The 27,692-nt window shown below is 35.4% G+C and overlaps 1 protein-coding gene across 1 annotated transcript in view; it reads left to right on the top strand.

Annotated features, from left to right (window-relative positions):
- The window catches only part of KCNQ3 (potassium voltage-gated channel subfamily Q member 3), a 422,819-nt gene extending 395,500 nt beyond the window's left edge, over window positions 1-27,319 (top strand). Inside the window, exons 13-16 of the mRNA XM_053713209.1 lie at window positions 2,876-3,007; window positions 4,716-4,829; window positions 23,682-23,760; window positions 26,393-27,319. Of these exons, the coding sequence (XP_053569184.1) occupies window positions 2,876-3,007; window positions 4,716-4,829; window positions 23,682-23,760; window positions 26,393-27,118 (1,051 nt within the window). The 3' untranslated portion in view covers window positions 27,119-27,319. The remainder of the gene's footprint in view (window positions 1-2,875; window positions 3,008-4,715; window positions 4,830-23,681; window positions 23,761-26,392) is intronic.
- Window positions 27,320-27,692: the final 373 nt, after the last annotated feature.

Genomic DNA, 27,692 nt, shown 5'->3' with positions numbered 1-27,692 from the left:
GCTTTGAACTTTAGTAATTTAGAATAGGGTAGGACATTTTTTTATTTTGGGGTCTTTGTTATTTTATTAGGGGGCTTAGAGTAGGTGTAATTAGTTTAAAATTGTTGTAATATTTTTTTGATGTTTGTAAATATTTTATTATTTTTTTGTAACTTAGTTCTTTTTTATTTTTTGTACTTTAGTTAGTTTATTTCATTGTATTTATTTGTAGATATTGTATTTAATTAATTTATTGATAGTGTAGTGTTAGGTTTAATTGTAGGTAATTGTAGGTATTTTATTTAATTAATTTATTGATAGTGTAGTGTTAGGTTTAATTGTAACTTAGGTTAGGATTTATTTTACAGGTAATTTTGTAATTATTTTAACTATTTTAGCTATTGTACCTGGTTAAAATAAATACAAAGTTACCTGTAAAATAAATATAAATCCTAAAATAGCTATAATATAAATATAATTTATATTGTAGCTATATTAGGATTTATTTTACAGGTAAGTATTTAGCTTTAAATAGGAATAATTTATTTAATAAGAGTTAATTAATTTCGTTAGATGTAAATTATATTTAACTTAGGGGGTGTTAGTGTTAGGGTTAGACTTCGCTTTAGGGGTTAATACATTTATTAGAATAGCGGTGAGCTCCAGTCGGCAGATTAGGGGTTAATGTTTGAAGTTAGGTGTCGGCGATGTTAGGGAGGGCAGATTAGGGGTTAATACTATTTATTATAGGGTTAGTGAGGCGGATTAGGGGTTAATAACTTTATTATAATAGCGGTGCGGTCCGGTCGGCAGATTAGGGGTTAATAAGTGTAGGCAGGTGGAGGCGACGTTGTGGGGGGCAGATTAGGGGTTAATAAATATAATATACGGATCGGCGGTGTTAGGGGCAGCAGATTAGGGGTACATAAGGATAACGTAAGTAGCGGCGCTTTGCGGTCGGCAGATTAGGGGTTAATAAGTGTAGGCAGGTGGAGGCGACGTTGAGGGGGGCAGATTAGGGGTTAATAAATATAATATAGGGGTCGGCGGTGTTAGGGGCAGCAGATTAGGGGTACATAAGTATAACGTAGGTGGCGGTCGGCAGATTAGGGGTTAAAAATATTTAATCGAGTGGCGTCGATGTGGGGGGACCTTGGTTTAGGGGTACATAGGTAGTTTATGGGTGTTAGTGTACTTTAGAGCACAGTAGTTAAGAGCTTTATAAACCGGCGTTAGCCCAGAAAGCTCTTAACTACTGACTTTTTTCTGCGGCTGGAGTTTTGTCGTTAGAATTCTAACGCTCACTTCAGCCACGACTCTAAATACCGGAGTTAGGAAGATCCCATTGAAAAGATAGGATACGCAATTGACGTAAGGGGATCTGCGGTATGGAAAAGTTGCGGCTGAAAAGTGAGCGTTAGACACTTTCCTGACTGACTCCAAATACCGGCGGTAGCCTAAAACCAGCGTTAGGAGCCTCTAACGCTGGTTTTCACGGCTACCGCCAAACTCCAAATCTAGGCCTTAGTTTGGGCATTTCTTGGCTGGTTGCACACTTTTATCAATGCTAGTTTTTACTTATTCTCAGTTAACATGTTCATAATGTATACAAATGTAAAAGCATATATTTTAAAACCTGATATAAACTCATGCACGACACTTCATATTGTTGGTGTTTCTTGCTGCACCAGGTTTCTGTATTAATAATGCAATATGTCATGAAGCTGTAAAGCAAATTAGTTTTTACTTAAATCACCATAATGCTGCAATAGTTTATTTTAGCACAGTGTATAATCTTAAAGATATTCCAGTGTTTCATAAGAGCATTTTATTTTTTAACATATCACTTTCTTTTACATTGTGCAAATGTAATAAATATAAAGTCATAGTTGTGCCCCTGTGCCTCTGCAGGTAAGAATACAGCTAATGAGCCAATCAAAAACAGGCATACATATGTATGCTCCAATCACTGACCGGTGTTCCAAGACTGCAACTTTGGCTTTGTGTTTAGCCTTTTTTAAGGAATAGTCTGGTATCTTTATTTAAAAAAGCAAGAATGTAAGCATAGGAGCCAGCCAATTTTTGGTTCAGCACCTGGGTAGCACTTTCTGATTGGTGTCTAAATATAGCCACCAATCAGCAAGTGCTACCCAGGTGCTGAACCAAAAATGGACCAGCTCATAAAGCTTACATTCAAAAAAAGATACCAAGAGAACGAAGAAAAAATGATAATAGGAGTAAATTAGAAAGGTGTCTAAAATTGCATGCTCTATCTGAATCATGAAAGTTTAATTTTGACTAAACTATTCCTTTAAACACATATTAAAAAAAGGAATGTTGTGTATAAATAAAATAATCAATAAATTATTTCATTTTTATTTTTAAACTAATTGGTCACGTTAAACACAACCTCTATGCACCTTAAAAGGGACATCAAAGTTAAAAGTATACTTTAATGGTGCAGAGCATGGCGTCTGAAGAGACTTTTCAGTTTACTTCTATTATTATTATCAAATTTACTTTGATCTCTTGGTATACTTTGCCCAAATTATACTTATGCTCAAGAGCAGCAATACTCTCCTGGGAGCTAGCTGGTGATTGGTAGATACATACATATTGTCATTGGCTCACCAGATGTATTCAGCTAGGTTAACTATGTGTTTAACCAATTTGAAATAAATAGTGCAATAATAAAATGCTCCAACAAATTAAAACATTTTCTTGTTATTATGTCTCTTAAAAGTGTTTTTTATTTGTTTGTTTTTATATTTGCAATATTGTCTATTATGGAATTAAAGCAATTGCTCCATGATTTACAAGATGGAGTTTACAATTTATGTCTCGAAATTATTTAATGTGTTTTTAGTGCATGAACAATATATTCTTTTATACACAGAATACTCCAATTTCTTTTGCATAAGAAAAAGTTTAAGGAGACCCTTAGACCTTATGATGTGAAAGATGTCATAGAGCAATATTCAGCTGGTCATTTGGATATGCTTTCAAGAATTAAATACCTGCAGTCCAGGTAAGAGCTAAGTATACATAGTAGTAAATATTCAATTTTCACAGTTTCACATAATATATATATTACCTTAGGCAGCAGGGAGATTAAAACATTGCATCTACATAGGATTTATGACAAAATTAGTTTACCACTAGTATCTTGGGAACACAATATTGCGGCTCTGAGGTTGAAGTAAAAATTATTAATATTTTAATAAACATCTGCATCATTTTATTTTTTATTATTTTATTACATGATCTCAACTCTAGTTCTCAAGTTGCCCTAGCAGGCCAGATTTTCATGATATCTGAACTAGGGATGGGCGAATGTTTCGCAACATTCGAAAAATGAAACAAATTTTAACACATATGTTCGTTCGAAACGAATTTCTAATGTTTACATAACATTCTAACATTCGATTTTCGAATGTTCGGTTTCGAATTTTACAATTACATTCGAAAATATTAGTTTCGAAAAATTTGAATTTATATTTGTTATAATATTTCTAATGCTTTCTTTAAATGTAATATTCGAATTATGCAATATTTGAATTTAAAAAAATTGGAATTTATATGTTTGTAATAGTATTTCTAATGCTTTCTTTAAATGTAATATTCAAATTATGCAATATTCTATATAGAAACATTTGAAAATGATATATTTGTATCTATTATGTTTTAATTTACTAGATTCCCTCCCTACCACATGAACTATTGAACTTCTGAATAGTATTTGTTAAATAGAATGTTAAATTCGAAATAAACATTCAAATTCGAAAGTGACATTCGAAAACTGTAAATAGCATTCGATTATAGAATTTTTAAGAATATTCATTCTTATCAACATTCAGATTTATAATTCGAATTTCGGTTATAACATTCGGTCTAACATTCGAATTCGGAAATTTACACATTCGCCCATCCCTAATCTGAACTAGAGCAGAGGTGAGATAATCAGCTAATGGGTTAAAACAGGTTAGTAACCATGGTTACTGGTTAGCTGATTCTTTTCATAATAGCTCAGCTGGAGTACAGGTGAAATAATCAGCCAATGGATGAGAGCAGATTAGTAACCTTGGTTACTGAGCTAATTGTTTTCATTCTAACTCAACTAGAGCACAGGTGAAATAATCAGCTGATGGGTTGTGAGAGCAGGTCAGTAACCATGGTTACTGATTAGCTGATTATGTCACTTGTGCGCTAGTTCAGCTATCATGAAAATCTGGCCTGTTATGGGTAATTGAGGAGTGGAGTTGAGAAACACTGATCTAAGTTATCTATCACAGAGTAAGTTAAATATTTAGAAAGTTAAAAATCAAAAATGTATAATATTATACTCTAAAACCTTTATTAAACTGATAGAAAAGTCAACAAAGAAATGTGCATAGGTGGATTTCAATTTAAAATAGAAGCATTATTTTTGTAATAGAATTTTATCAGCAAAAATGCTTCTAGTAAAATGATTACTGGTTTTCAGTGGCAAACACACATCCTGTAAAGGCCCCGTACACCAGTATTCAAACACAAGACCTTCTCAGAGAGTCAGCAGTGGCTTGTATGACACAAATGATGTCTTCAGAAGCAATACACACCGCTGCTAACTCTCAAAGCAGACAAAAGTATATTGCATAAAAATATTGCTCCCCCGGTAAAGCTGTCTACATTGTCTACAACGTTTACTGTTCCTTTAGGATCTGTTAAAATGGCTTTATTTCTTTTTTCATTCACAGGGTCGATATGATTTTTGCGCCTGGACCCCTTTCTACACCTAAACATAAGAAATCTCAGAAAGGAATTAGTGGTGGTGCAGGAGGGTATAGCTATACGTCTCAGCAGTCTCCAAGGTGTGGTAGCCAATATGTAAATGTGTTATGGTGACTAAATACTATTTACTTGTTCTCATAGTGTTTATTATTATATCACTAAAATCAGAATTTTCTGTCATTTAAATTAATAATTCTGTTTACTATGAAAAATACAGAGCATATTAAAAAAACAGAAAATTGGCAAATGTAACCTATTTTTCCACTAATTAGAAACAATGGCATTGGTTCAATAAAACTTGTGCCTAAACGTAATATCTTCTTGAAAAAATTTGATGCAACATTATAATTCAAAAATTGCTGAATTCATAAAAATTTGTTCCGGCCACTGTTACACCAACAAGTTGTGAGTTCATCTCCATTATAATCAGTTTAATTTGTTTCATAACCACTAACGCAGCATGGAGCGAGATCTTTAAAACATTACTAAATAAACTTTAAAATTTTAAAAAAACAAACACTCTAATGTGTTCAAAGGCTTAACTTCTTGCTAAAATGAGGATGACAATCTTTCATTGTTTGCATTTCCTGCTCTGTGAAAAAATAACGGTATCTTCTGCATGATGACATCACTAGTGATGAGAAAGTACCAGTGACAGAGGCATTACTCATTTTTACTGATGTGGTAGGAGAAGGTTTTTTATGAAGCCCGTGTCTCACTTTGGCAAAACTTAGTGGGTAAAGAGGTCCCTTCTTTGGGCAAAAAGGAGTCTGCCATTTTATCTGAGGGGTCTCATGTCCCTTTGAAATTCACATGATTGCTTTGTAAAAAGGTTTAATTTGCAGCAGCAGCCATCGTGCTGCTTTGACTGAAGAGCTCTGATAGCTTTTTGAAAACTGCTTTAGACATGCAAATGTAGATAATTATTGTTGACCTTAATAGAGTGTAAATTGTAACACTTTTTTTTAGTAGCCACAGCATGAATTTCTAGGTTATTGGCTGAAACAAGATATACTACACTAGTTCTCACATTCTAAAATACAACAGAAGGTTTAAACAATATTGCAGGGTTATGAACCAAGTAGCACAAATATTATCAGAATGAAGTTAATATTTGTGACAGTTTGGTGGCAGGGAAAACAGTAGAATTCATTGTAGTATTTCTGCTAGCCTCATTCTGTCACAATAGATGAGACAGGAGAGCAAGAATGGAGAATGAATTGCAAAAGCCAAGAAGATCCCCTGATGTAATGTAAATTGAGCTTCACAAAATATGTGTATAATAGATTTTTAGTGTTATTTAGACAGAGTGTGGAGGACAATGTACATTTATACATATAAATATTTTTTCAGTTTCGAAGTATATATTTAAAAAGTGTCCAAGTGAGGGGCCACACTAGAATTTCGTTTTTACTCATAGGACTGATGAATACAATTTTTAAATTCTATTAACTGAAAGGTAAACGTGCATTTTCTTTCATAAAGAATACTATTCATTACTCCTGGGAATTATATTCCTGATCACTAGGAGGAGGCAAAGATCCCAAAACTCCCAGGGCCCTTAATGTATTTGCTTTCGCAGGAGGAAGGTGAAGAAGGAAGGTGCTCTAGGTGTTTATAAAAAGGGTTCTCATACCTATTTAAGGGCCCGGTTTTCCCCTCAAAGAGCTACAATCTGGACAGAGGGATGTCTTTGGAATATGGGTAGGGGCACAAGAACAGGTGTCACAGGGACCAGTCCCTAGCCTCCTCCTGTCGCTTCAACCTAATACACACACATATAAAGTATATATATATATATATATATTAAGGTTAGGTACAGTCTGTGGTCCCAGAGAGCGCAGGGAGTTTGGTTACTTTGAGTGGATAAGTTATCCATATATATTCTAGAACTCCATGCAATTTTCAGGGCCCTTCAGTTCTGGCCTCTCCTGAAAGAATCCTGGTGTGGGCACAGAGCTATCTCTTTATCCGGGAATAGTCTCTTCATCTGGGAGTCTTCAATCAGATTGTAAATCTGTGTGGTCTTCCTGAAGTAGATCTGATGGCTTCTCATTTGAACAACTAGCTCCCCAGATTATTTGAGAGGTCCAGGGATCCTCAAGCATAGTTTGTGGTTGATTTAGTAGTTCCTTGGTTGTTTTGTTAAGCCTACATTTTTTTCCTCCTCTTGTACTGTTACCAAGGGTAATAGCCTGGATCAAACAGGAGATATCATCAGTAATCCTTATTGCTCCAGCTTGGTTTTTAATGATTTAGTTTGCAGTTCTGGTACAGATGTCGAGTTGTCTTCCGTGGCCTCTTCCTCTGTGTCACAACCTGTTTCAAGGTTCATTTTTTCATCAGGATCTAAGATCTCTAAACTTGATGGCTTGGAGATTGAACGCTTGGCTTTAAGGCAGAGAGGTTTTCTGTCTCTGTCATTGAAACTTTTGTTCTGACCTGTAAACCTTTGACAAGGTAGCTTTTTTACAAGGTGTGAATTATTTTCTTTCTTTGGGATGGTTTGGATAAGGATTTATCCGCTAGTTCTTTTAAGGGCCAGATTTCTGACCTTTCTGTTTTGTTTCACAAGAAGATTACTATCGGCTAGATTACGAGTTTTGCGTTATGAGGGGTGTGGTATTAATTTGCACGTTATTGTCACCGCTCACTTACCTACAGCGCTGGCATTACGGGTTTTTACAAACCCGGCGTTAAAAGGCAAGAAGCTCCATACCGCACTCCAATACCAGCGCTGCTTAAGTAAACAGTGAGCTGGTTATACGTGCTCGTGCACAATTTCCCCATAGACATCAATAGGGAGAGCCGGCTGAGAAAAAGTCTAACACCTGCAAAAAAGCAGCGTAAAACTCAGTAACGCAGCCCCATTTATCCCTATGGGGAAACACATTTTATGTTTACATTTAACACCCTAACATGAACACCGAGTCTAAAAACCCCTAATCTTACACTTATTAACCCCTAATCTGCCGCCCCCGACATCGCCGACACCTACATTATATTTATTAACCCCTAATCTGCCGCTCCGGACATCGCCTCCACCTACATTATACTTATGAACCCCTAATCTGCTGCCCCCAACATCGCCAACACCTACATTATATTTATTAACCTCTAATCTCCCTCCCCCAATGTCTCCGCATCCTACCTACATTTATTAACCCCTAATCTGCCTCCCCCAACATCGCCGCCACTATTTTAAATGTATTAACCCTAACCCCCCCTAACTTAAATATAATTTAAATAAATCTAAATAAAATTACTATCATTAACTAAATTATTCCTATTTAAAACTAAATACTTACCTGTAAAATAAACCCTAAGCTAGCTACAATATAACTAATAGTTACATTGTAGCTAGCTTAGGGTTTATTTTTATTTTACAGGCACGTTTGTATTTATTTTAACTAGGCAGAATAGTTACTAAATAGTTATTAACTATTTAATAACTACCTAGCAAAAATAAATACAAATTGACCTGTAAAATAAAACCTAACCTAAGTTACACTAACACCTAACACTACACTACAATTAAATACATTACCTAAATGAAATACAATTAAATAAATCAAATACAATTAGCTAAATTACAAAAACAAACAAACACTAAATTACAGAAAATAAAAAACAAATTACAAGATCTTAAACTAATTACACCTAATCTAATAGCCCTATCAAAATAAAAAAAGCCCACCAAAAATAAAATAGGATTTCTTCAACTTTAAGGGACACCATCTTGGATGACGTCACTTAAAGGTGCCTTCATTTGTCGGGTAGTCGTCGTAAAAAGAGGATGCTCTGCGCCGGATGTCTTGAAGATGGACCCGCTCCGAGTCGGAAGGATGAAGATAGAAGATGCCATCTGGATGAAGACTTCTGCCCGTCTGGAGGACCACTTCTGCCCATCTGGAGGACCACTTCTGCCGGCTTCGTTGAGGACATCTTGCCGCTTGGATGAAGACTTCTCCTGGTAAGTGAATCTTCGGGGGTTAGTGTTAGGATTTTTTAAGTGTATTGGGTGGGTTTTATTTTTAGGTTAGGGCTTTGGGCTGCAATAGAGCTAAATGCCCTTTTAAGGGCAATGCCCATCCAAATGCCCTTTTCAGGGCAATGGGGAGCTTAGTTTTTTTTAGTTAGGGTTTTATTTGGGGGGTTGGTTGTGTGGGTGATGGGTTTTACTGTTGGGGGGTTGTGTGTATTTTTTTTACAGGTAAAAGAGCTGATTTCTTGGGGGCAATGCACCGCAAAAGGCCCTTTTAAGGGCTATTGGTAGTTTAGGTTAGGCTAGGGTTTTTTTTATTTTGGGTGGGCTTTTTTTATTTTGATAGGGCTATTAGATTAGGTGTAATTAGTTTAAAGATCTTGTAATTTGTTTTTTATTTTCTGTAATTTAGTGGGTTTTTTTTTGTAATTTAGCTAATTGTATTTGATTTATTTAATTGTATTTCATTTAGGTAATTTATTTAATTGTAGTGTAGTTTTAGGTGTTAGTGTAACTTAGGTTAGGTTTTATTTTACAGGTCAATTTGTATTTATTTTAGCAAGGCAGTTATTAAATAGTTAATAACTATTTAGTAACTATTCTACCTAGTTAAAATAAAAATAAACCCTAAGCTAGCTACAATGTAACTATTAGTTATATTGTAGCTAGCTTAGTGTGTATTTTACAGGTAAGTATTTAGTTTTAAATAGTAATAATTTAGTTAATGATAGTAATTTTATTTAGATTTATTTAAATTATATTTAAGTTAGGGGGGGTTAGGGTTAGACTTAGGTTTAGGGGTTAATACATTTAAAATAGTGGCGGCGACATTGGGGGCGGCAAATTAGGGTTTAATAAATGTAGGTAGGTGGCGGCGATGTTAGGGGTGGCAGATTAGGGGTTAATAATATTTAACTAGTGTTTACGAGGTGGGAGTGCGGCGGTTTGGGGGTTAATATGTTTATTATAGTGGCGGCGATGTCCGGAGCGGCATATTAGGGGTTAATATTTTTATTATAGTGTTTGCGATGCGGGAGGGCCTCGGTTTATGGGTTAATAGGTAGTTTATGTGTGTTAGTGTACTTTTTAGCACTTTAGTTATGAGTTTTATGCTACAGCTTTGTAGCGTAAAACTCATAACTACTAACTTTAGAATGCGTTAGGAATCTTGCGGGATAGGCTGTACCGCTCACTTTTTGGCCTCCCAGGACAAACTCATAATACCGGCGCTATGGAAGTCCCATAGAAAAAAGACTATACGCAATTTGCGTAAGTTGGTTTGCGGTAAGGCCAAAAAAGTGTGTGGTGCCCCTAAACCTGCAAGACTCGTAATAGCAGCGGGCGTAAAAAAGCAGCGTTAGGACCATTTTTTGGTGTTTCATATGGAGGAATGTAGAAGAGAGGCGTTCCTAAAAAATCACTGGGGGGGGGGGGGGTTGGTTGGACAACACTAATGTATTGGAAAATATTAAACTAGTAAAAACTAACTGTAAAGTTAATGAAAGGAATAATGAAACTATTGCTTTTCTTTGCTACATCTAAACAATAGCATTTTAAAATATTTTACAGTTTAAAGAAATGTTTTCATGCACATGAGGTATGTCACACTCTAGCTGAGGGTATTGTCATTATCAGCCAGTAAGCAATCTACCCCTAGAAGAGTTGTGAACAAATACAGGTACAAAATCCCAAAATTCAGAATATTATTTTATTACATTTTTGTACAGTAAATAAAATTATTAAAAATTTCCCCACAAGTAGTTATTTCATATTTTCCAATACATTAGTGTTGCCCCCCCCCCAGTGATTTTTAAGTACACCCCACTTCTCCATCCATCTACATTCCTCCATATGGAACACAAAAATGCTCCTGTTCTCTGAATGTTTTCTGTCCTCTCTGTTGTGCATGCAAATCTTTTCTACCTGTATGCAAATCTTTTCTACCTGCATCTTTGGTTTGGTTTTTGTGTTCTAAAATTCAAATAATAGTCTATATTTATTTTAAATAACAACAATTAGATTTCTGACTACAGTACTTTACTATCTTTGTGATGGGTCTATGAATAAAAAGGTATTACAATGACTATTAGGTTGAATGTATAAGATGTAAATATGCCTAAATTACATAAGATATTCTAGTTTATACTTTTGGTCCCACCAAGCTGTCCCGTTTTACAAATGAATATAGAATGAGAAAAAAGTGTGATACTGTTGCGCAGAAAACAACTATCTTCTACAGGTTCTGATAATATAATTCTAATAAATAAATATGTACATACAGGGAGTGCAGAATTATTAGGCAAGTTGTATTTTTGAGGATTAATTTTATTATTGAACAACAACCATGTTCTCAATGAACCAAAAAAACTCATTAATATCAAAGCTGAATAGTTTTGGAAGTAGTTTTTAGTTTGTTTTTAGTTATAGCTATTTTAGGGGGATATCTGTGTGTGCAGGTGACTATTACTGTGCATAATTATTAGGCAACTTAACAAAAAACAAATATATACCCATTTCAATTATTTATTTTTACCAGTGAAACCAATATAACATCTCAACATTCACAAATATACATTTCTGACATTCAAAAACAAAACAAAAACAAATCAGTGACAATATAGCCACCTTTCTTTGCAAGGACACTCAAAAGCCTGCCATCCATGGATTCTGTCAGTGTTTTGATCTGTTCACCATCAACATTGCGTGCAGCAGCAACCACAGCCTCCCAGACACTGTTCAGAGAGGTGTACTGTTTTCCCTCCTTGTAAATCTCACATTTGATGATGGACCACAGGTTCTCAATGGGGTTCAGATCAGGTGAACAAGGAGGCCATGTCATTAGATTTTCTTCTTTTATACCCTTTCTTGCCAGCCACGCTGTGGAGTACTTGGACGCGTGTGATGGAGCATTGTCCTGCATGAAAATCATGTTTTTCTTGAAGGATGCAGACTTCTTCCTGTACCACTGCTTGAAGAAGGTGTCTTCCAGAAACTGGCAGTAGGACTGGGAGTTGAGCTTGACTCCATCCTCAACCCGAAAAGGCCCCACAAGCTCATCTTTGATGATACCAGCCCAAACCAGTACTCCACCTCCACCTTGCTGGCGTCTGAGTCGGACTGGAGCTCTCTGCCCTTTACCAATCCAGCCACGGGCCCATCCATCTGGCCCATCAAGACTCACTCTCATTTCATCAGTCCATAAAACCTTAGAAAAATCAGTCTTGAGATATTTCTTGGCCCAGTCTTGACGTTTCAGCTTGTGTGTCTTGTTCAGTGGTGGTCGTCTTTCAGCCTTTCTTACCTTGGCCATGTCTCTGAGTATTGCACACCTTGTGCTTTTGGGCACTCCAGTGATGTTGCAGCTCTGAAATATGGCCAAACTGGTGGCAAGTGGCATCTTGGCAGCTGCACGCTTGACTTTTCTCAGTTCATGGGCAGTTATTTTGCGCCTTGGTTTTTCCACATGCTTCTTGCGACCCTGTTGACTATTTTGAATGAAACGCTTGATTGTTCGATGATCACGCTTCAGAAGCTTTGCAATTTTAAGAGTGCTGCATCCCTCTGCAAGATATCTCACTATTTTTGACTTTTCTGAGCCTGTCAAGTCCTTCTTTTGACCCATTTTGCCAAAGGAAAGGAAGTTGCCTAATAATTATGCACACCTGATATAGGGTGTTGATGTCATTAGACCACACCCCTTCTCATTACAGAGATGCACATAACCTAATATGCTTAATTGGTAGCAGGCTTTCGAGCCTATACAGCTTGGAGTAAGACAACATGCATAAAGAGGATGATGTGGTCAAAATACTAATTTGCCTAATAATTCTGCACACAGTGTACAAATACAAAGACTTAAGATAAATTCAAAATATAAAATACAAATGTAAAGATAGGAGAGGAATGGGATCCGTGTCATAAACGTAAAAATAATTCCACTTGTATGGTACCCGTAGAGAGATAAACAAACAGTAGTCCCCACATGTGCAGATCTAAGGTGGCCCTCTTGAATAAGCACTCTCTGGGAGACTTGAATTCTTAGCGTTGTGTTCTACAACCATCACATTTATGTCCTCATGCTGGTACAGTCACCACCTCGATCAATAGAACCAAGGACTCCGACCATCTACTGGCTGGTTTCTGTGACTGTATCAGAGAGGAGGCTATTAATGTAGGAGGCAGATTATTTCTTTGATTGGACTCCTTGGTTTTATTGATCTGTGCAATAATTATACCAAGTATCACAAAAAAAGGGTGATAAGAATAAATGTGATAAACATAAAAAACAAACACAAGACCAAAAGTTCATATGTAAGGATATATCCGTGTTCTCTGGGTTCAATTCCCCACTTCTTAACGTTCCTCAATGAGTTCTCAGATAAAAGGAAACAAAAGAAAAAACATAGTGTAACTCTGTAACCACTTGTAGAGGAGTAATTAGGTGTTGTAACGAGTAATTACTCACATTTGTTGGAGCTTACAACTAAGCTCAAGGAAATGCGCACTCCCACTTTATACTGGTGGGAAAACAGTAATCTCAGGCAAATCTTTAAAACAAATATTTATTTAAAATACATAAAAGCGTCACAAGTGCCTCAGTAACACCTAAAGTTATGGGTGAATGAGCAATGCTGATGTAACAATTACTCAAAGGAGCAAGTCTTGGATGAGTGTGGATGGACCAGCAGAGTATAGACCGCTGAAACCACCACCTCACAATCACAAAACAAAAACGCTCTTTTCCCAGGTGTATCGGCAAGTGTAGAGACGCACTGAGAAGTCTGTGATAATAGTTCCATTCCACAGACTTCTCAGTGCTCCTTTGAGTAATTGTTACATAAGCATTGCTCATTCACTCATAACTTTAGGTGTTACTGAGGCACTTGTGACGCTTTATGTATTTTAAATAAATATTTGTTTTAAAGATTTGCCTGAGATTACTGTTTTCCCACCAGTATAAAGTGGGAGTGCGCGTTTCCTTGAGCTTAGTTGCAAGCTCCAACAAATGTGAGTAATTACTCGTTACAACACCTAATTACTCCTCTACAAGTGGTTACAGAGTTACACTATGTTATTTCTTTTGTTTCCTTTTATTGATCTGTAGCGATACCGAGGTGGTGACTGTACCGGCAGGAGGCATAAACGTGAATGTTGAATACAACGCTCACATTTTAGGTCTCCCAGTAAGTATATATTCCCAGGGGGAGGGGGTAGAGCATCTTGCTTGGTATATCTGCACATGTGGGGTCCTCTGTTTGTTTATCTCTCTACAGGTACCCTAAAAGTTTAATTGCATTGAAGATTAGAACAAGGATCCAAATGCCCTCCTAACACTACAATAGACTTAAATCTTCACATTCTTATTTGTATTTCATATTTTGGATTTATCTTAATTTTTTTTGTATTTGTATACACACATTTTTTTTTTTTTTAAATATTATTTTTATTAATTTCACATGCAAAAACCAATTCAACAAAAATTCTTACAGCATTTGTAATAAATGTAACATATCTTCTGATAATTCGAAAAAACAAGATAAATAACTATCTAATTATAGGTTACATCATGAAAACGTACCTCCTTACGGAGGTCATATATGTAAAGAAAAAAGAAAAAACAAAACCGTGTCTCAATTAACTTACATGAATAAGTAAAAAAAAATAATAATAATACTCTCAATATCATAATACAATGCTTAGTAAAGAGAAACATTTTTCCCTTTGACTATCCGCTCAAGAATTCTCCCATTGACCTGACCCATTGTTCGAATTATCAAACTTTCTAAGCTGAGATATATCTGGAACTTGAGGACATTCGTTCATCATTCTGGAGACACCACATCTACATCAAACATACGAAATGAGTAAATAACAATAAACAAAAAAGAGAAAGAAAAAAAAAAAACTCAGGCACTCCTACCCCTCTAGTCCCCTATCCCCCCCCCCCCCGCCTCCACCGATGTCACTGCTTCTGCCATGCCGGTCGACCACCACCCGGGTTAATAACCTGCTAAGATGTTTTGAAGAATGAAGGTAGAATTACTTATTGGCTTGACTATTTGAATTTGGGTTTTATTCGGAAGTGATTTAATTACTCCCTCCCATTTAGAAAAAAATGTCTGTACCTGATCACTATATGTGATTGAGATATTATATTGTTCCAAGATTATTTGTATGATTACTGCTTTCTTGAATTCACTAAATTTGGGCGCATGTGTCGCTTTCCAGTGCCTGAAAATAAGATTTCGAGCTAATATCAGTATAGTATTTAGTAATTTGTAATCCTTGCATCTCGTTGAATATCTAACCAAAAAGAGAATGTCTCTACAAGTTATGGTGAATGTAGAATTAACTGTCTGTTTGATCCAAAAAGATATTTTACTCCAGAATTGGAATATCTTAGGGCATAACCATAAACAATGCAAAATATCTGCGTTCTCTTTACTGCATCTTGAACATAAATGGACGTTCTTAGACCAGATAGATATTTTACCAGGAGTAATATATACATTATATAAAATTTTTAAATGTGACTCACGCCAGGCTGTAGGTACCCAAGAATCATTAATTATTTGAAGGCTTCCCTGTATATCCGATGCATCTAAATCTGGAAAAAAATTTAGCCACATTAACCGTATATACCTGATTTGTGTTGCTTTATTATTAGAATTCAAAATTTTATAAAAAGTAGAGATGGAAAATCTACCCGCTTGATATATTTTCACACCAATTGCTAATGGACCCATTGACCAATCTGGTTTAAATTCTTTTTGAAGATTTGCTACATAATGTCGAATCTGTAGGTAAGCAAAAAAATCTTTGCTTTGTATGTCATACTTAGAACAAATAGAGCCAAATGAGTCAATTGTACCGTCTGGTGACAGCAACTGTTTGACATAATTTAGCCCTTTCCCCACCCATCTCTAAAACACTTGAGAGTCATGTCCTGGTTGAAACTCAGGATTCCCTTGAATTGGTAGGAATTCAGTTGCATTTGGATTCACCTGGATTTCAGAGCAGTATTTTTGCCATGCCCAGACTACGTTCCTAAATGTCAAAAGATTATCTACATTGCCGGGCAACTTTTTAATCGGACAATGTAGCAAGGCCTTCAAATTAAATGGAGCTATAATACTTGACTCACACTGACAGAAAGTGAAATATTGTTTCTCAGAGATCCAATCGATAGCATATTTAAGTAAAGCGACAAAGTTATAATATTGGATATTGGGGAATGCTAAACCTCCTGCCATTTTATCATTCATTAATCTTGTCAGGGCAATCCGTGGTTTTGCCCCTTTCCATATAAACTTAGAAGCTATTTGGTTAAATTTCAATACGTCCTTATTTTTAAGCCTAAGGGGAATATTCTGTATGAGATACAGCAATTTAGGAAATACTATTGTTTTAATTAGCATAATACGTGGTATTAATGATATTGGGAGATTAATCCAGCTTTCTAATTGATTTTGTATTATCTTGAGACAGCTTGTTATGTTTATATCATACCATTCCGATGGGTTATTACTTAGAACTATGCCTAGATAGTTTAAGTATTTAGTTTCTTTAAAGGGATGTCTGATACTGTTTTTAACTGGTTTTGATATCCATAATTATTCGGATTTAGTGAAATTAATTTTATAACCAAATACTGCACTAAAAAGTTTAATGATAGAAGTAAATTTCGGCAAGTTAACTTCTAAATTATTCAGAAACACTAGTAAGTCGTCTGCATATAATGAAAGAATGAATTTATATTCCCCTATATTGATACCCTCTAATTGATCCCGTAACATAATAGCCAATGGTTCAAGTAAGATATTAAAAAGTAAAGGGGATAATGGGCATCCCTGCCTAGTTTCTCTATATAGCGGGAATGGGGCTGTAGCTACATTATTTATAACTAAAGCAGAGACTGGATTATTATATATTGACTGGATGAAATTGCTGAAATATCCTCTGAACCCAAACTTCCCTAGTGTCGTGAATAGGTGACTCCAACTTATGTAGTCAAACGCTTTCTCTGTGTCCAGCGCTATTATAGCAGCATCAGACCCTTTCCTACATTTCCCTTGTGACTTATTCCAAAAGTAATCCAGAATAATCGTTGTTTTCCTTAAATTCTTAATTGGACTTCTCCCTTGCATGAAACCCACCTGGTTCTCATGTATAATACTTTGTAGTATAGGCTGTAATCTGTTGGCTACAATTGATGTTAGAAATTTGTAATCGGAATTAAGGAGCGATATAGGTCTATACGAGTCTACCAGTTCTGGATCCTTTTTTTTCTTGAGAATAAGCACAACATTAGAAGCAGTAAAATATTTAGAACATCCTATTTCTGAGCTGTAATATTTATTAAATAATCTACATAATGTTGGAGTCACCTCCTCCTGTAAGATTCTGTAAAACTCGACAGGGAGACAATCTGGTCCGGCAGCTTTATTAAGTCTGGCTTGTTGAATAGCCAAGTTTATTTCTTGTTCTGTGATGGCTGCATTCAAATTTTGAAGATCTTCCTGTGAGATCCTAGGTAGAATTAGTTTAGACCAGAGCGCATCCCTGTCCAGGTCATGACAGGGTTCTGCTTTATAAATACCCTGAAAGTGGTTATAAAAAGCTTTTTTGATTTCTTCTGTCTGGATATGTCTATTCCCATTCTGTCTAATAGCAACAATTAAGTTGCTATCTTTTGGTTTAGAGATTCTAGCTAGATATTTAGCCGCTCTTCCTGTAAACCCTCTATATAGAGCTTTTTGCTTTATTCCTTCTTGCATAGCTTTTTGTTTTAAAAAAATGTCCCATTGAGTTTTCGCATTACTATATCTGTTCCAGTTCCCCCTAGATCTAGAAGAAATATAAGCATTGTACTTGTTTCTAACTGTGTTGGAAAGTTGTATTTCTTTTTGCTTAGTTTTTTTAATAAAGTCTACATAAATATGCTTTAATGTGTCCTCTAAGTACAGCTTTAGCAGCTTCCCAATATGTTTCTGTTTTGTCTATATAACCTCTATTAAAATTATGATATTCTATCCATTTATGCTTTAAGAAGTTTTGGAACTGACTATCTGAGGCTAAATACTTGGGAAAAAATATTCTATTATTACCTCCTTTTTTAAATGCATTAGAGCCAAATTCGAGTGAAATAATTGCATGATCTGACAAAAGAATATCTTTAATATCAGTCTTACACTCCAGCCCCATTAGGGCCTCTGAAATCAGAAATAAGTATATTCTAGAAAGACACTGGTGACTTGAAGACATACAAGTGTATCCCCTAGTATCAGGATGCTGGACCCTCCAAATATCTCTTACCCCTAATTGGGAACAGAATTTTTGAAATATCCGTGTCTTCCTATCCCTTCTGTATGTATCCTTCCTTCCAACTCTATCTAAATTGGGAGAGGGGGTAAGATTTAAATCCCCAACTATTATTAAATTTTGTCCAAAATACTCTAATAGCTTCTCAGTAAGTCCATTCCAAAATTGACCATCTACTATATTGGGCCCATATACATTACAGATTATATAAGGAATAAGATTAATTTTTAATTTGAAAATTTGGAATCTCCCACCCCTGTCCTCTTCTAAGCCTGTAATCTCATAATCCAAATGTTTACTAATCAAAATTGCTAGTCCTTTCTTCCTATTTTCCCCAGGGATAGCAATAACCTCTCCCACCCACTTCATTTTTAATTTCATTATTTCTGAGTCTTTTAGGTGAATTTCCTGGAGCATTGCCAGGTCAGGTTTATGTAAGCCTAATTGCTTGATAATAGCTTTTCTCTTTCTTGGCGAGGTTATCCCGCCAACGTTCCATGACAGATTTAGCGCTTTCATATTGGACGCTAGTCGGGGCAGGACAGAGGAGAGGAACAGAGGGAACAAGAGGAAGAGAGAGAAAAAAAAAAGGAAAAAAAAAAAAAAAGAAACCCCCCCCCCCCCTGAACTTCCATCCATCCATCCTACACACACATCTATTCATTCTCTTGCGATCCATATATACTAATTTGAGATATCTTTAGCACCAGATTTATAATTCTTTGTTCATTGTATGCCCTGCTCTTTGCAGAAAGCCTGTGCCTCACTGATAGTATTAAGTACCACCTGCATGCCATCCATTCTTATTATTAGCTTAGCCGGGTATATCATCCTCACATTATAATCTGCTTTTAATAACTTAGAACAATAGGGCGACATCTCTTTACGTTTTGCCACCGTCTCACTGGAAAAATCCTGGAAGATTAAAACTTTAGCTTGCTCTATCATGAGAGGATAGACTTCCCTATATTGCCTAAGGAAATGTAACTTGTCTTGGAAATTTAAGAACTTGACAATTATAGGTCTAGTAGGAATATTATCTTTTCTCGCCTGATGATCTACTCCTGTTCTGTGCACCCTTTCTATATGAATTGGTGTATCAGTATTAATTACAAGGCTCAGGGGAAGAGTGACCGTGACAAAATGCATCAGGTCCATGTAATTACTATCATCTGGAAGACCGATAATTCTCAGGTTGTTGTGCCTGGATTGGTCTTCCAGGTCCTCCACCCTGCTTTGTAATTTGTCAAGTCTCTTATTATATTCAAGATTAGAAGGTTCAATTATATTGATTTTGTCTTCAATGTCTGAAATTCTAGTTTCTACCTCAAGAAGTCTTGTGGAGAATTGCCTAACTTCGGATGTGAGACTGTTTATGTCTTGCTTAATTTCCATTTTCATGTCATTTAATTGTGGAGTAATTGTCTTAGTAATCTGACTTAAAAGTTCCTGCATATCAAAGTGCATCTCTGCTTGTGATTGTGATGTTTCTAGTATCTGTTTCGCCATTTTTTTTTCTTTCTGCTTAACAGGCATATTAGAGGGAGAATTCTTGCCTGATAATATAAATGTATCCATATACTTGCATTTCTGTAAGCCCTGCTATATGGCCACTAGTGCTTATTGTGGTCACCTCAAAAATTGTGTATATTAAATACGTGTATTAAGTGAAGCTAGATATGGTCCCCTCAGAGATGGGACAAAATATTGACAAAAGTCTCAAAAAATAATGAAAACAACAAAAACAGAAGAGGCCAGATAAGAAAGAAAGAAGAAGAAAAGAAGATAAAATAGCAGTGCAGCGTGATTATGTGGGATGAGCTCCACAAAGCTCGGCATGTAGTGAGAGAGAGGGAGAAAAAGAGAAAAAAAAAGGAAAAGCAAAAAAAAAAGAAAGAGTGAGAAAAAAGAAAGAAAATTAGGAGCGGCCTATATAGAAGGTGTAATGCAATATAAATTACCTGAGAAGGCTTTTCACATTAATAAATTTTGTAGAAAGAAAAATTCTATATAAAAATTTAAGTCAATTTTGAATTAAAGAACAGTTAGACATTCCCCTTGGATTATTTTGAGAACCATAAAAATTCTTACAAAAATATTATGCATGTATATATATTTTAAATAACTTTGATCATTTAGATTCAATTCGGGGTTTAAGGAAAACAATATAACAGCAACCAATAAATCTGCTTAGTGGATATATGCGCTAATAACTTAATTCCTCTTAAGAATATTTAATATCCATATTACAAAACCAGAGAGGGGGATACCAAAAACTGGGAAGACACAGAGAAGCCCCCAGTAGATATCCACAGAGCAGCCAATATCCTTTAAAACAGCAAGACAGCAAAGAACTAAACAAAAAAAATAAAAAAATAAGCAGAGACAATATTGCCCTCAACCTTTAGGTTATAGAATGCTGCTACCACAACTTAACTCCCTAGATAAGAAATGCTATATCAACAAATGAATTGATACGATAAGCTATATATTTAAATGACCCATTGTCCATATATAAGAGTGTTTGTAGGGCAAATGTTTGTAGAGCAAAACACTCTAAGTCTTTACTTATATAGATAGGGGGTATAGAAAAAATGGAGGAGGGTAAGACGCCAATACTGTACTTTATCTTGGGACCGTCTTCAGCGCCTCGACTTCCTCGATTACCACCATCTGATAAAGGGTCCCACTTTGAAAGTTTCTTTCCTCCTGCGGCCGGTTTGAGCAACACTGTATTCCCACCTCGAAACAACCTTGTTCCAGGAAAAATCTTCTGATGCCGCTCCACGCCGAAACAACAGCATTGCCGTATGCTCCGCTAACACCCGTCAGGGTGCCTCTGTACGTGACCCACGTGCAGCGGACTTCCCGTGTTTGGAATTTCAACCTCCGGATCAACCTTTGCTCACCGGGCAGCGAGTACCTCCGTAGCAGATCCTCTCCTTGTTTCAGGCTCCCACAATGAGCGCATCGCTCAGCCTCAGCCTTGGTCTGAAGAATGAGGTATTCACAGGAACGCTGCAAGCATATTCACCACCAGGGGACAAAAAGCTGCAAGCCAGCAGGAATATGCTCACCAGGGAGCACTCAGAATTTCCACATCCCGCTACGAGACAGGTATGTTTTCTGTCAATTAACCAAAGAGCTCACCAGGGAGCAGCCAGTTACTTGATCAGTAGTATAGAGCCATGTCCCATACGTTTTTTTTTTTTTTTTAAATTGGGTGGTAGAGTGACCGTGCTTTGCCTTCCTTCTTGAAGAGGTCGTGTTTAAGCAAGAGGCACCAGTTCTTCACACTGCTATACCTCTAAATCGATCAGCTTGAAACATAGAAAGCAAAAGTGAAAATACAAGAGAAGCCAGCTTTCTGCAACTTTTATGCTCGCTCTTTAAGTGTCTGTAGGAAACACCTGTCCTGGTGTTACTTGAGCTGTTAATTGTAACACTTCCAACAAACTTGTTACATTTTATCATGAGAATTCTTAGGAAAGTTTGTAACAAGTTGCTTCAGCAACGAAGCCAAAAGATGCCTGGTATAGACTTCCCCTCCAGGGACCAGATGATCCTATGCCCAGACCAGCATCATTCTTGGTCAAGGGACGCATGGAGGTGAGGGTTGTTGGTTAGAGCACAAACCAGCAGCACAGCGTGCAGCACCTTGCTTGCTCCTCCCCTCAGCCGGAAGTCCTGTATACACACATTTAGTTATTAAAACTATTTTATCAGGACCTTCAGGAAATCGTTGTTTTCTGTGCAACACTATCACACTTTTTTCTAATTCTAAAATATTTGTTTGGGGTCTTTGGGGGTTCCCAGATTATACTATGGCCTGGTCCGTGGATGAGCACAAAATGTTTGTTGTTTAAATACAGATGAATATAAACAAATATTCTGAATTCTAAAGTATTTTTAAAGCCAAACCTTTTCCGGTCCCAAGCAATTTGAATAAAAGATTTTGTGCCTGTATAAATTTTCTGTTAGTTTTCAAATCAAGATAATCATTTCTTGTGCAAATTCTTAATGTTTAAATAGTGTGTTTCTTATACATTCTAGTATTTTGTAGCATGATTTATTTTGTTTTAATGATCCTTTACATCTACTAGAAAAGTACATACAATATACAATCGAGCAAACAAAAGCCAGTTTGTAGCATATTGATGCGGTGACTATGGAACCATTCTCCCACATCATTTCTGCTTCTACTGCTCTAAAGGATTCTAATTAGCAAACCAAAATGATAGTCAAATGCATTACCTTATTGACTTGGGTACTTCATGTGTAAAATGTACCAAGCGGCTTTGGAACATTAGTTTATTGTAGAAACCTTATTGTGTATTTTATTTATTTATTTATTGCCTTTGCTAATTGCTTTATTGCAAAAAGGAAGACTACAGCAGTTAATACATTGTGCTATATTATACTATTTTATGGTTCACCAATTTCATACACATTTTGGGTCACACCCATATAAAATTATGTTGTGATTTTTATAATATTAGAATATTCACAAGTACAATTATAATATAAAAGGCAATTTGATATAAAAATGAAAATGACTTGCTACTTCTATTACAGCTTGTCTATGAAAAAATTGTGGGATATAACTATGGCAATTTGCTTCTTTTAAAATGTAAAACAATTTTACTTTTGCATCAATAATATTTGTGTAAAAAGTATTAAGCTTTCAGCTGTATGCTTTAGTATCCTGATAAATGCATCTATTAGTCCTTTATCATTTAGTTGTCCTGCTGTTGTAACCTCTTTGGGTAAATAAAGCGCCTCTTGGTTCTCTGTAATGTTTCTGTTTGATTGACAGATCTGCACTCAGTGCAACATACCGCATACAATTTATACTATGATGAATGTTAAACATCACACTTTTTACGAAATCTTGTTCAAGTGACTATGGCTGACTATGACAAACACCAGTCCATTTCTAGCCTGTGGATACTTGTAATACTCTGTATTCCAATAATGTTCCATAAAACCAGAAACAAATAAGTGAGCATTTTAAAAATATAAATATATAAAAAACACATAATAAAAAAATATAAATAGGCTGACACACAGTGAGAAGTACCTGTAATGCTCAAACTCCTAGTCAAGTATTAGACAGATTTTATATATTTTGTAATTACTAGACAGATTGTATTTGCTATGTTTATGGGTAAGGAACATAATAGATGGACTGGATCTATTGCTAAAACTATAGGCATTGTGCAGTAAAATTGCTGAGTGACTGTAGTATTTAGTCAAGTGTACAGTACATAGAATATAAGATGATAGGGGATGCAATGTAAGGTCTTGCCATGTGACCAGGATAGTAAGTGCCCATGGGAATTTGCCTATTTTGCCTAATGAGAAATCTGTCCCAAGTGTCATCAACAGTTGATTCAATAAATCTAAAAAAGTGAAAAGGTAATTTAGTCAATACAATGGTGAAAAACAATGTCATTAAATCACTGGCAAACATTTATTTCAGTTTACAAATAAATCTTGATCCACTTTAACGTATTCTTATTATTTTTGCAGCAAATTGTATTGTGACTGTTAAAGATCATTTTAATAATATTGTTATAAAATTAATAAGTTAGTGTTCACTTTTAAATGTATTCTTTTTTTATAGACATGACCCTTATGTAGCCAAAGGTGCAGATATTGAAGACCAAAGCATGATGGGGAAGTTTGTGAAAGTAGAAAGACAGGTACTGTATATGTTCTAATGTACTGGTAATAGTGTCAACTTGTCCCATATATTGTTATTAACAAGCCCTCCTTTTACTTATGATAAAAAAGCAGAATGTGTTTGTTGTGTCTATAGAAATAACAGATTAAAAAAACAAAACAAAAAAAAAAACGATACAGCCTTAGAGGGACAGTATACTAAAGATAGTTTTTTCCTTAATGTGTTTCCAATAACTTTTTTTTTACCAGCTGCAGAGTATAAAATGTATGAGATTTGCTTTTTTAAGGTTTATTTGTGTATATGAATTTGCTGATTTTGTGTTTTGAAGCCACAACCTAATAAAATGGGTTGAGCTTGTAGTATAATCAGATCTCATTACTTTATCACATTGTGTACATATACCTGATTCTTTATCTTATGTCTGTCTATAAACCAATCACCAATACTTGGAGAGAACAATGGAAAATTAACATTTTATTACCTTATCTCTTCTATAACCCACTGGGAGTGTAATCTCTTATACTGGCTGTGTTAACACAGCTTGGCCTTGAGGCCAAAAACTTTCAGTATGGGTGGGGATACCACAGGCTAAATAAACTATTTTAAATGCCAATATAAGGGTAATGGAAATACTTGTAAACAATTTAATACACTCCAGCAGGCAGAGTGGATTATTGGGAACAAATTAAAGGGGAGACATTTTTTGAGTAAACTGTCACTTTAAAGGGACAGTCTACTTGAAAATGTTTATTGTTTAAAAATATATAGTCCCTTTATTACCCTTTCCTCAGTTTTGTATAATCAACACTGCTATATTAATACACTTTTCACCTCTGTGATTACCTTGTATCAAAGCCTATGCAGACTGCCCCCCTATCTAAGTCCTTTTGACAGACTTGCATTTTAGCCAGTCAATGCTGACTCATAAATAGCTCCACGGGAGTGAGCACAATGTTATCAATATGGCACACATTAACCAGCGCACATTCCAACTAGCACAAATTCTTACTATAAAAAACTGTCAAAACGGCCTAGAAAGCAGTTTATGAGCCTACTTAGGTTTAGATTTCAACAAAGAATGCCAAGAGAACAAAGCAAATTTGATGATAAAACAGAATTAGAAATTTGTTTTTTAAATTGCATGCCATGTCTGAATCATGAAAGTTTAATTTTGACTTAACTGTCCCTTTAAATCAAGTATGACTAAATAGATTGGTGTATGTAAGAATGAGACACCAAATAGCCTTTATTATGGTTATTTACTTTAAACTGATTTAAACAAGTCAAGTTAAAGGACATTAAACACTTCTTCTTTTTGTGAAAAAATATGCTTGTCCCATGTTCCCAAGAGGCCAACAGGCAAATTCTATAACCTAGGTTTTAAATGCTGCAAAGTAAGCAGCAATTTTAGGCAATTTGCAATATTTCAAAAACATAGGTTACAGAATTTACTATTTGGCCTTTCTAGTTAAATGGCCACTAAAGTCAAAAATAAAATTCCATGATTCCAATAAAGCATCAAAACATTCACATTCTTTTTATATGTACTTTTTCTGAGGCTCCAACTCCTACTGAGCATGTGCAAAAAATATGCATTTTTTTTTGATTGGCTAATGGTTGTCACATAATACGGGTGGAGGAATTGGATTAACTTAAAATTTTGACAGAAAAGATTCTACTGCTCATTTAAATTTAACGTATGCGATATTGCATTGTCTTTTAATTGTGTGTTTGTCAATTATTCAAGTCTACTGTATTTAGTGGTCTTTTAATGTGGGACTATTTTTTACACAATAGCAAAACCTGTTTAATGTCCCTTTAATTCTGGTAAGGGTGGTTCTAGATTGTAAACATCAGGGTATACCAAAAAGGTCACAACAAAGCTATGTAATGGGGTAGGGTAGTTCTGGAAAGTGTCAGTTTCTAATTATTATTCCTACTTTTTTATTTAATTTCCAATTTTCTTCTATTTTGCCTCTCTTCATCTCTTGGGTAGAGAAAAGACCAAATAGAAACAGAGTAATCTTTTAAATTTGTAGCTATTGTCAAATGAGATCACTACAATAATCTGTTCATATAACAACCTATAACCATCACTATTTGTTTATTTTTAATTAGTTAGGTTTCAAGTAAGCACTTCTGTGTCCCTTTAAACTCTGATATACATGAAAATGCTCTTATAAATTAGAGGATTTTATTGTTGTGCTATTGTTTGTGTATAACTGTGTGTTTAACTGCTGGAAAGGGATTAAACACATAGTTAAATTCAGTTCTCGAGCAACAATCAATAACTGTGAGCTAGCTAAACACATCTAGTGGGCCGATAGCAAGAGACAAATGTGTGTAGCACGTAATCACCAGCTAGCTTCCAGTAGTGTAGGATATATACAAAGTACATTTGAAAATAGAAGTAAATTTAAAAGTGTTTTTACATCACATGCTCTATCTGAATATGCAAGTTTAATTTTGACCTTTCAACACCTTGAGGACACAAAAATGCCTTTTATCAGGATAAACTAGAAAAAAGTTAAGAATTTGTATTCTGTTTGTATAGGATTTATATTATATACCTTACATTTTATTATAACTATAAATACATATTAAACAAAACACTGGACTGCTATATAAGTTTTCTGCATTTCCTATTGCAGGTACACGGTATGGAAAAGAAATTGGATTTTCTTGTTGATATGCATATGCAATACATGGATCAACTACAGGTCCATGTTACGGAGTATTATCCGCTCAGAGAAACTATAACCGAAGAGGAAGGTGGTGACAGCAGATATTCTGAAGTGGAAAGAGTAATTTATAACTACACAGAGTCTTGCTCCCATGCAAGTCCTTTTAACTTGCAACAAGTTTCATTGAACAAAATAAATCAATATAGTTTCTTTGACAATTACCCAGTGAACTTTACTGCACCAATGCCTTTTAATGGTGATGAGGACTGTACAAGGATGTCACTGCCGACACCAGCTGCGTACACAGAAAGGCCAACTGTGTTACCTATTCACACATTAATAGACACTCGGGTAAACTATCAGGATGAGGGAAAGCTTTCAAGTCCACACTCAGAGAAAGTTTCTCCAATGCATAGAAGAAGTTTTACAAGAGACAGTGATACACCCTTATCTCTTCTATCTGTTAACCATGATGAACTCCAACGATCGCTTAGTGGTTTCAGTATCTCTCAAGAGAAAGATGATTTTAGTTTTGGACAAAATGGGTCAAGCTGGATGAGAGAAAAACGATATTTAGCAGAAGGTGAAACCGATACAGATACAGACCCTTTTACTCCTAGTGGTCCAATGACTTTATCTTCAACGGGCGATGGAATTTCTGATTGCATATGGACACCTTCTAAACCTGTTTAAAATGATGACACTGGAATATCTTTTTATTACAATGTACTTATTCTTTGTATGTGTCACAAAACACTTTCCAAAGTTCAAAAGTACAAACACCATTGGCTACATACAATGCATGTTTAAAATTTATAGTCACTGCATCATCTCACACAAATTGAACTTTTTTATTTATTTTTTTACTCATTCCACGTATTAATCAGCTTTGCATTTAAGCATGATTTGCATGCATTGACACAATGTAAGTGGTACACATTATTTATGCGTAATTACATGGCAAACATCTGATGAATGGATCTATGCAGAGATTTGGTTGTCAATTTTAGCTGTATTTTTTTAGAAAAACTGCCTTTTTAAAAACATATAGAAACTATTTTTACTTTTTACTTCTATTTACAGTTAAATACTTTAAAATTTAAAGTTACATTAAACACTAAATACATTTTATAAGTATCATACTGGGGTTATTCTTTACCTCCCTCTAGCCATGGGTGCCACTATCTTGAAATCTATCTTTCACTACATTCCAGTGCTTACCTGTTTACATATGTGCAGCAACTCTCTTTCAGATACTTGCAGTGTA

This window comes from Bombina bombina, chromosome 5 (assembly GCF_027579735.1).
Source record: "Bombina bombina isolate aBomBom1 chromosome 5, aBomBom1.pri, whole genome shotgun sequence".
Classification (NCBI taxonomy): Eukaryota; Metazoa; Chordata; class Amphibia; order Anura; family Bombinatoridae; genus Bombina; species Bombina bombina.
This window is presented reverse-complemented; position numbering and strand designations above follow the sequence as displayed.